The sequence below is a fragment of the Protopterus annectens genome, chromosome 10.part0 (assembly GCF_019279795.1).
Source record: "Protopterus annectens isolate FY-2018-M chromosome 10.part0, PAN1.0, whole genome shotgun sequence".
NCBI classification, from domain to species: Eukaryota; Metazoa; Chordata; order Ceratodontiformes; family Protopteridae; genus Protopterus; species Protopterus annectens.
Genome location: NC_056744.1, coordinates 1,630,587,340 through 1,630,597,570, shown reverse-complemented (window position 1 = coordinate 1,630,597,570; position 10,231 = coordinate 1,630,587,340). Strand labels below are relative to the sequence as shown.

Sequence of the window (10,231 nt, the reverse complement as noted above, 5' to 3'; positions counted from 1 at the left end):
ACTACAGTGACGAAAAGGGTACATTTCCCAACTCTCACTATAGTGCAATCTGCATTAAAATGTTGAAATTCATAACAGCGAATGCTATAGTGCATTCCAACTTTTTTTTTGTTCTTTCCTAATGTCGAATTGGGCATTTGGACTTACGTAAATCAAACAAAGTCCGATCACCCTTTTGATAGTAAACCTATATATACATATCACAATTTATTCCTTGATGATATCACATTATTCCAAAGCAAAGTTTGCTTAAGATTGACTGTTCAAGGGGCTTAGCTATACATTTGGGTTGCTCCAGGTACTTCTGAGACATATCCATATAGAAACAATTGCAGTACCTTGTGCAAAAGAATTTTTCATGGGATTTGAAATATTGAATTGACTCATGAATTATTTTAAGAGTGGAAGGACTGAACCACAACCTGAAAAAACAGAACCAGTATTTGTAAGCTAGTGCCTACAGGAATCGCAGTCTCTTATCATGCCTGATAAAAATATTTGCTGTTTAAATCTTTAAGTTTTCCTTTGACAACAGCTATAACATTGTGATCACAGTTATCAGTTTATTTTAAGGTAAAAGAAAACAAAGAGGCTGAAATACAGTTTGGACTAATATTTTCTACCTTTTTCTTCAATTTACAGTTTTCAACCAGTGAAGATAAGATGCCATGGCTCAGTACTGATGGAGCACTTTTACCGCCCAAGAACTGATGACAAACAAAGCAACAATCCAGTAATAAGCAATGACCATTTGCCATTTGAGGCTCTGCTGGTCATCACCACACACAGCAACACCTTCACATGTGAGGGAGGGGAGGGGAAAGTAATGATAAAATGCACACTGTGTGCAAGTTAATGAGAAGCAGAAAGATGGAGCCAGAGAATGAACCGGTAAATGAACAGAAAGACAACTTGATCACAATTTAATGTTTGTAATGATTTCAGAACTGTGGAACGTGTGTTTGTGTTCAGCCCTCCCCTCAACACCGCCAAGTCATATTGTAACTTCGGGTTTAAAACATTCAAGCATGCAATCTGTATAGTATCTCAACAGTTTCGAGCTGTCATGTTCTTTCACACCTGCCTGCTGCCCATCTTATTCACTTTGTGGAATGAACTGTTTCACAGCTTGTCTGTTTACGTATATATAAGGGGGAAAAAACTCTCATGAAAAAAAGAGACGTTTACAAAACAAAGATAACACAGACTTTTTGCTATACTGTTGTACCCTGATCATATGTTTTTCCTGCCTTTGACAGCACTGTTTTCCTTGCCTTGGACACCACATCAGCTGCCACATTGAACAAATGCAGCTTTTCCCACGATGAGTTGCACATGTTGCCTGCCTTTGAAAACATGTTTTTCTTTGCCTTGGGCCTTGTGATATTTCTTCTTCTTCTTTTTCTTTCTGAGCAAATAATCTCCAGTTTTGGACAAAGCATTGCTTCCTTTTGTTGACCGTTTCTTATTTTGTGCACTTGGATCACACACCTTTCTATCCCTCCTAAGTATAAACTCATGGTTACCTTTTGATATGCATGCCTTGCCTTGCACTGCCTACCAGAGTGGTCTTAATTGGAGCCCTGACCCGTACAGATTTTCCAGATGCTAAGTATCACTTCTGGTTTTGTTTTTGCATTTCATTTTATTTCACTTTCTTGCTTGTATTAAAAATAAGAAAAAACAGCAAACGTAGGCTATAGTAACCTTCCCTGTTGGCACCATATAATTTTCTCTGGTAATATCAACATGTGGTTCAAAATGCACTGTATTTTACACCATGCTGTACCTCAGGATACATAATTACTACAGTGACATAGAATACACTGAATACATGCAAACTCATTCTAATCTAATGTTTCTGTGATTACAGCAGCAAAATCAGATGTAAATTCTTGGTTACACCATGGAGGGTACAAAGTACTCAGACCATGATTTAGACTATATGATCATTAGCAAATGTTCACATTTGTCAATATTTTCTACCAGATCATGATAATTGTGGGAGCAGAGTGCGTAGGTAACTGACTTAAGGAACCAAACAAGATTTTTTTTGTTTCCCCTGTTCTTTCATTGACCTTAAGCCCTTTTCTTAGTTGACTCTCACAGAGTTGGGGATAAGGCCATCAGAAATGCGACTAAGGAGACAAGCTTTTATTTATCTTTGTGAATTAGAGTTTGAGTGGGGTGAGTAAACATCCCTAATTTTCCATTTAGAATAACTGGAAATGTTGAGTTTTGCTGCTTTTCAATCTATTAGATGATAATGTTAAATGAGTTCTCAGCACTGCAGCACATCTAATATGCACACATATTGTTGCCCATAATAAACAAGCAAGGGGTAATACAGTTTCTTATAGCCATGCTTATCTTACCTGGAACTGTGAATGTTGTTCCTGTAAATGGTAACTTCTCTAGATGGTCATATGGTACAGTCATGAAAGCATTCTACAGAATATGTGTTTTATACTTAACATAAAAACGTGCAAGGTATGATTCAAATGCAAAGCCACATTCAAATTTAAGACTTTTAAGGCTGTGGTCAACAGCATTTTCTTTATAAGTTCCAGAATATTCTACCTGGAGCAGAAATAGGTGACTGGTAGCTGTTAGCTGCTGCTGGTGGTGGTGGTGAAAATTCTTGCCTGTGGTGTAACTGCTGCATCTGTACTAACATAAGTTGTCGTAGTTAATCCTCTTGTGTTTTTGCAAAAGCTAACAACATTTTTCAGTCTGCATTAAATTAAATGTGCACGCACATGCAGCAGGCATAGTCTTGTACTGTGGATATATTGAAAAATTAGTTATTTGACATTTCCTCCAGTTTGTCACTTCTGCATTCACATTATTTTCTACATACTATCAAAGGCAGATGCCTAGTTAAATACACAGAAATATGCTACAGAAACTCACTGCTTTTGGGGCATTTTCTTTAACATATTCGATTTCCCACAGTGCTTTGCTTCTTTCTCCATCTTTTTTACCCTAAAGTCCAACTGCTATGCTTAGCATATGATATCATCAATAACAGTATACTGGATTTTTACTAATGTTAGGACCACATTTAGTGACATGATTGAATAACTAGTTGTATAGAAAATGGAAAACATTGCAATCAAGTTTATAAAACACACCACCTGGGAGCTCTAAGCACACCAATACCGTAGCTATAGTATCACAGATAGGTACAGCTCCTCCCTAAAGAATGCATTTTTGCAGATAATGTGACTTCCCCCGCAAGTATGTGTTCTTGCAAGTAAGGTGAACTAAAGTCCCATTCTATCAGGAAGATGAATAAGAAATGTGTAAATCATCTACTGAGGCGATTGCTATGTAGTAGGCTAGACTGTGAGTGGAGGAGAAGGATGTCTGCTGGGTGATCGTGATCCAGATCCAGATGTTTGAAAACCCTAATTCATCTGAGGCTGGTGGGATAAGCAACATGAGCATCCAAGGCAGTGGGAGGTGGGGTGGGGCAGCTTTTATTACTCCAGTATAGCTACCTGGTGGTCACACATAGCAGCAGCAACGTCAGTAGCACTGTCAGCATTGTCGGGGGGGCGGGCAGTCCACAGGGGGCTGGGAGGGCATCACACCTGTCAGTAGACATACCTTGTGTCCTTGGGGTAAGACACAAAACACAGAGATGTCTCTTTAACCAAAATGACCAAGGCTAGATGCTGACATAAGAGCATTTTGCTGGAGGTTAAGCATAACAAGAAAGATAGAAAACTCACTTTTCCTCTGATCCCCTTAATCCAATGAGTTCTACCTCCTTTGCTTTCATCTTCCACACAATAATACTGGAGAGTTCATCGTGGTATGGCTTAGGATGCTACATCCTGCGACTTTAGATGTTATAGTTCATGTCCCATAAATATTCCTAGATTATCCACTGATAGTAATGAATCCATGAGCAGATCTGATCCTTGACAACTGAGGTCATGTCAATTTGCTTCACTTCATCAGAGGACACAGTTACAACAGCAGAGAATCAGGTAATTGAATGGATATAGAATCCACTGGCATCAGGGACAGTCAAGGGATTTGGGATTTTGTAGTAATGGAGCAGGAATAAAGAATTAGAAATAAAAAGTAAAAAAAACAACTTATAGTACTTATGATGCAGGCACAGGGTGCAGACCTAAAAAAAAAAAAGTCATGCTTTTGGACTGTGTGAGTTATTCTTCTGTATTGTAACTCAGCATTAATGAGTTTAGATTATTTCCCAGTGATAAAAATAATTAGTACAAGGAGAAAACAAACAGTATAGGTCTTGTCATTGATTGATTGATTGATTGGTGCAGTATGGTAAAGTAGTCAATCATCACATAATAATTCCATATCTCACAGGGGGCATTGTCAGCCATTAGTAGCCAAGTCCTTTAGCCATATAATATCTTATTTATGTCCATTGCCTCCTCTGTGAACATCAGTTTATGCCCCGGACAGTTCCTCCCTAGGACCACTGCTAGATGCCTGTTTTAGGCCACACAGGCATTTCACAGCAGCTATTTGGGATACCCTGGTTGTTGCTGCTGTGAAAGTGCCTGGAGGAGGGTGGCACACCTAAAATGAAGTGAAGAGAAATGTTCTCCTTAGACAGGAGGAGGGACATATAACAACTGCCCTGCCCTAGGGTTACACATATACAGAAACACATACACATACAGACACACACAATTTAGTTACAAGCAGAGGTCTCTTGACTATAAGATCTTTGAATCTACCTCCCCCAGATATGGATAACCATCATTTGGTGTGCTATCCATTCTACAGCTGGATCACTCACCAGTATCTGAATCTGCATCTGAACCCAGGTCACTGCAAACAGAATCCCAGCTCTGCATTGGCAGACTGGTGGGCATATATAACATTTTGTGAGGGCTCACTCTTTGCATGATACTGTTTTGCAGCCTTGGTATAACCTAATAATTATCCCTCAGTATTGGACCCCCCACCCTCACAAAGAAACATAAACTCTGCTAGTTTCAGTAGCCTAACTGCTACATCCTCTTGCCTACAATGCAGTTTCACCAGTGTATTGGTCACACAAGTAATTCAAAGTGGTTGGATATGTATTTCATTTGTTTTTGTCACAAAGGAGTCCATGTGTGTAACCATGCTAGTGACCTTCATCTTCCCCTTTTCCATTATCAGAACCAGAGCAGTCCGCGACCCCCTTAACTCTCTACTAACATTAGGTACCATGCAGGTAATGAGCCCTCTAACCTTTCTTTTTTATTTTTATGAGTGGGGAACAACATTCTGGGCACTTCTTCCTATTGATAGTTTCCTGGTTTCCAGCAGCTGAAGCCTGTATTTGAAATTATTTGGACACAATGATGCTAAAATGTGGCAGTCACAGCCTTAGCCCTAAATACCTCTGGTCTGTCCCCTGCAAATTATTCTCCACTGCTCTTAGGCTGTTTGCTGCCATATTGAAAAAGAGATGGTAACAGAATTTAAAGTAGAGAATAACCGTAGAGTAAAACTCAGTGGTGTACTCAATATCCCTTCATATTCTTTTATGCGTTTTATTGTGCAAAGCACAAACATGACTGCAGTAACATGCAGTTTAAAGCTCTGTTTAAATAATTCTTGTACTCTGTGGTGCTGCATACCTGATGTGTAAAACTGTTTGCTAAAGCATGGTGTATTTTTGTGTGGATATTCCCACATGGATTTTGCTGTAATTCCTCTGAAAAGGCAACTGTATGTTAACTTCTTTATTGAGCAAAACACAAAAGAAGACAGAAATCTGAGAAACAATAATGCCCCCTCCACTGAAATATGTTATTGTATTTAGACTTGATATACTAAAAAGAATGGATAATTCTTGGAAGAATCAATCATGGGGAGAGGACTTGAAGATACTGTTCTTCTCCAGCTCTGCATGTCACGTGAGAAAAATGCAAAATAGGTTTGGATTGTCTTTGTTCCATGAATTTCAAAAAAGACAAAAAGGATAGTATGTGCAAACTATTTCTGTGTGGGTGAGGGGTTGAGAATTTGTTGTTCCAGTTCTGAATATATTTGCATGTTGAAATGGGGGGATAAGAGATTTAGTAGGAAAATGTATGGAAAAATGCACTTACAGAAACAAACAGTATTTACTGCCTGACTGTTACATTCCATTTCCTTCAGATGACTTCATTTAGAGAACTTGGTTTATGGGGAACACCACACATTTCAATCGCCAACTGAGGCAGAGTGATTAATTGGTTAGAGATTTTTTTTTCTGTTATGAATACAAATCACCGCATACACATTCAGTCGATAAGCGGCACTGCTGACTGTCTTGTATGACAGACCTGTCAGTGACAGTAATACTGCCCACCAGTATTCTAAGGTCAGTAAATTATGAAAATCTAATAAATTACAACAGATTGTGGTTTCAGAGATGTTAACTGCAAGCCCCAATGGTGGAAAAATGCAGAGCTAAATGCTGAGACCCTACACTGCTAAACTATGTATCGTACACTATTTTCCTACATAGTCTGAAACTTGAGTAATGCTTTAATAAGTGAGTGACCAGCCTTGATTTGTGCAGCAAAGGTACTAAACTGAAAAATCTTGGCAAGTATGCCATGCACCTAAATTATGCCACACACCTTGATTATGTATTTTAACAACCATAACAAATCTGCATTCTTTGAAAAAAATCTAGCACACTTTTTTTTATGGCTGAATCCTTCAGACTATAAACCACCTAACACTTTTGAAATGTGTTTGTGACTGTTAAATAGCAATTTTTCCTAGCAGCAATGAAAATTATGGTCTTGAAATCTCACAGCCAGTTTTCTTCCATTTATTTAATCAGAAGACATGCTGTCAGAAAGAAACATGTATGCTATGTATTGTTGAACGAGAATTGATGTGCTGGAGCTAATTTATTACAGTACAAGCTAGTTAGTTTGATTTAATTTTCAGCGTTGCAGTCTTATTATTCTGGTACTAAAAGGAGCTGAATAACAAAACTTTCTAATATACCAGACAGCACCTAAGGTACAGAAAAAAAAACTTGGCTGTATTTTTTAGGATATAGTTCCCCAAACAGAACCCAGACTTCTCTACCGCAAGAAAATTATGTCCTGGAGCTTTCAATTTTAAGAAGTGCCTCATTGCCAATGTGAACAAATTTACTGCTTTAATTTTTTGTCTAATAAATGCTTAAAATTTCCCTGAGTGTGGCTGATACAAGGGTAGCTGTGTGAGGTATGATAGCATCTGCTTTGCTAAGGTAAAAATACATTTTCACAGACTGGGTGCTCTGTGTCTATCACAACAGAATTTGCATGAGCAACTATGCAACAACAAAAACAATAAGGGCGACTAATGGTTACTCATATAAATACAGCAGTAGCAGTGTTTTCTACCACAACTAAGAATTACAAATCTCTTGTCTCCATGTTTATAAAGTGGCTGCATTAATTTCATTTTTTTTTTGCACATTTTTATTAACCATATGCAGCTGCTGCCTCTCTTTCCTAATTTCATGGAAAACTCAAACTTAAGTATTCTCAGTAAAGGAAAAAGTTTTAGCCAGGATACTTTTATTACTTATTTTGACTTAGGGGAGTTCTACCTCCTATGCTGACATTATAAAAAGAGAGCTATGTGGGGCTTCACAGCTCAGATAAAAACTATCATTCACATGTGGTAGTTGGAGCTCTGTCTGTTAACTATCATTCACATGTGGTAGTTGGAGCTCTGTCTGTTAACTATCATTCACATGTGGTAGTCGGAGCTCTGTCTGTTAACTATCATTCACATGTGGTAGTTGGAGCTCTGTCTGTTAACTATCATCCACATGTGGTAGTTGGAGCTCTGTCTGTTAAATATCATTGACATGTGGTAGTTGAAGCTCTGTCTGTAACTATCATTGACATGTGGTAAATGGAGCTCTGTCTGTTAACTATCATTCACATGTGGTAGTTGGAGCTCTGTCTGTTAACTATCATTCACATGTGGTAGTTGGAGCTCTGTCTGTTAACTATCATTCACATGTGGTAGTTGGAGCTCTGTCTGTTAACTATCATTTACATGTAGCAGTTGGAGCTCTGTCTGTTAACTATCATTCACATGTGGCAGTTGGAGCTCTGTCTGGTAACTATCATTCACGTGGTAGTTGGAGCTTTGTCTTTTAACTATCATTCACATGTGGTAGCTCTGTCTGTTAACTATCATTCACATGTGGTAGTTGGAGCTCTATCTGTTAACTGTCACTCACGTGGTAGTTGGAGCTCTGTCTGTTAACTATCATTCACATGTGGTAGTTGGAGCTCTGTCTGTTAACTATCATTCACATATGGTAGTTGGAACTTTGTCTGTTAACTATCATTCATATGTGGAAGTTGAAGCTCTGTCTGTTAACTATCATTCACATGTGGTAGTTGGAGCTCTCTCTGTTAACTATCACTCACATGGTAGTTGGAGTTCTGTCTGTTAACTATCATTCACATGTGGTAGTTGGAGTTTTGCCTGTTAACTATCATTCACATGTGGTAGTTGAAGCTTTGTCTGTTAACTATCATTCACATGTGGTAGTTGGAGCTCTGTCTGTTAACTATCATTCACATGTGATAGTTAGAGCTCTGTCTGTTAACTATCACTCATGTGGTAGTTGGAGCTCTGTCTGTTAACTCTCATTCACATGTGGTAGTTGGAGCTCTGTCTGTTAACTCTCATTCACATGTGGCAGTTGGAGCTCTCTCTGTTAACTATCATTCACATGTGGTAGTTGGAGCTCTGTCTGTTAACTATCATTCACATGTGGTAGTCGGAGCTCTGTCTGTTAACTATCATTCACATGTGATAGTTGGAGCTCTGTCTGTTAACTCTCATTCACATGTGGCAGTTGGAGCTCTCTCTGTTAACTATCATTCACATGTGGTAGTTGGAGCTCTGCCTGTTAACTATCATTCACATGTGGTAGTCGGAGCTCTGTCTGTTAACTATCATTCACATGTGATAGTTGGAGCTCTGTCTGTTAACTATCATTCACATGTGATAATTGGAGCTCTGTCTGTTAACTATCATTCACATGTGATAGTTGGAGCTCTCTCTGTTAACTATCATTCACATGTGGTAGTTGGAGCTCTGTCTGTTAACTCTCATTCACATGTGGCAGTTGGAGCTCTCTCTGTTAACTCTCATTCACATGTGGTAGTTGGAGCTCTGTCTGTTAACTCTCATTCACATGTGGTAGTTGGAGCTCTGTCTGTTAACTATCATTCACATGTGGTAGTTGGAGCTCTGTCTGTTAACTATCATTCACATGTGGTAGTTGGAGCTCTGTCTGTTAACTCTCATTCACATGTGGCAGTTGGAGCTCTCTCTGTTAACTCTCATTCACATGTGGTAGTTGGAGCTCTCTCTGTTAACTCTCACTCACATGTGGTAGTTGGAGCTCTGTCTGTTAACTATCATTCACATGTGGTAGTTGGAGCTCTCTCTGTTAACTCTCATTCACATGTGGTAGTTGGAGCTCTGTCTGTTAACTATCATTCACATGTGGTAGTTGGAGCTCTCACTGTTAACTCTCATTCACATGTGGTAGTTGGAGCTCTGTCTGTTAACTATCATTCACATGTGGTAGTTGAAGCTCTGTCTGTTAACTATCATTCACATGTGGTAGTTGGAGCTCTCTCTGTTAACTATCACTCACATGTGGTAGTTGGAGCTCTCTCTGTTAACTCTCATTCACATGTGGTAGTTGGAGCTCTCTCTGTTAACTCTCATTCACATGTGGCAGTTGGAGCTCTCTCTGTTAACTCTCATTCACATGTGGTAGTTGGAGCTCTGTCTGTTAACTCTGTTAACTCTCATTCACATGTGGTAGTTGGAGCTCTGTCTGTTAACTCTCATTCACATGTGGTAGTTGGAGCTCTGTCTGTTAACTCTCATTCACATGTGGTAGTTGGAGCTCTCTCTGTTAACTCTCATTCACATGTGGTAGTTGGAGCTCTCTCTGTTAACTCTCATTCACATGTGGTAGTTGTAGCTCTCTCTGTTAACTATCACTCACATGTGGTAGTTGGAGCTCTCTCTGTTAACTCTCATTCACATGTGGTAGTTGGAGCTCTCTCTGTTAACTCTCATTCACATGTGGCAGTTGGAGCTCTCTCTGTTAACTCTCATTCACATGTGGTAGTTGGAGCTCTGTCTGTTAACTCTGTTAACTCTCATTCACATGTGGTAGTTGGAGCTCTCTCTGTTAACTCTCATT

At 39.1% G+C, this 10,231-nt stretch overlaps 1 protein-coding gene across 1 annotated transcript in view; it reads left to right on the top strand.

The window, feature by feature from the left end:
• Positions 1-7,183, top strand: part of PRRT2 (proline rich transmembrane protein 2) — a 278,146-nt gene extending 270,963 nt beyond the window's left edge. Inside the window, exon 4 of the mRNA XM_044086334.1 lies at positions 643-7,183. Coding sequence (XP_043942269.1) covers positions 643-656 — 14 coding nt within the window. The 3' untranslated portion in view covers positions 657-7,183. The remainder of the gene's footprint in view (positions 1-642) is intronic.
• Positions 7,184-10,231: the final 3,048 nt, after the last annotated feature.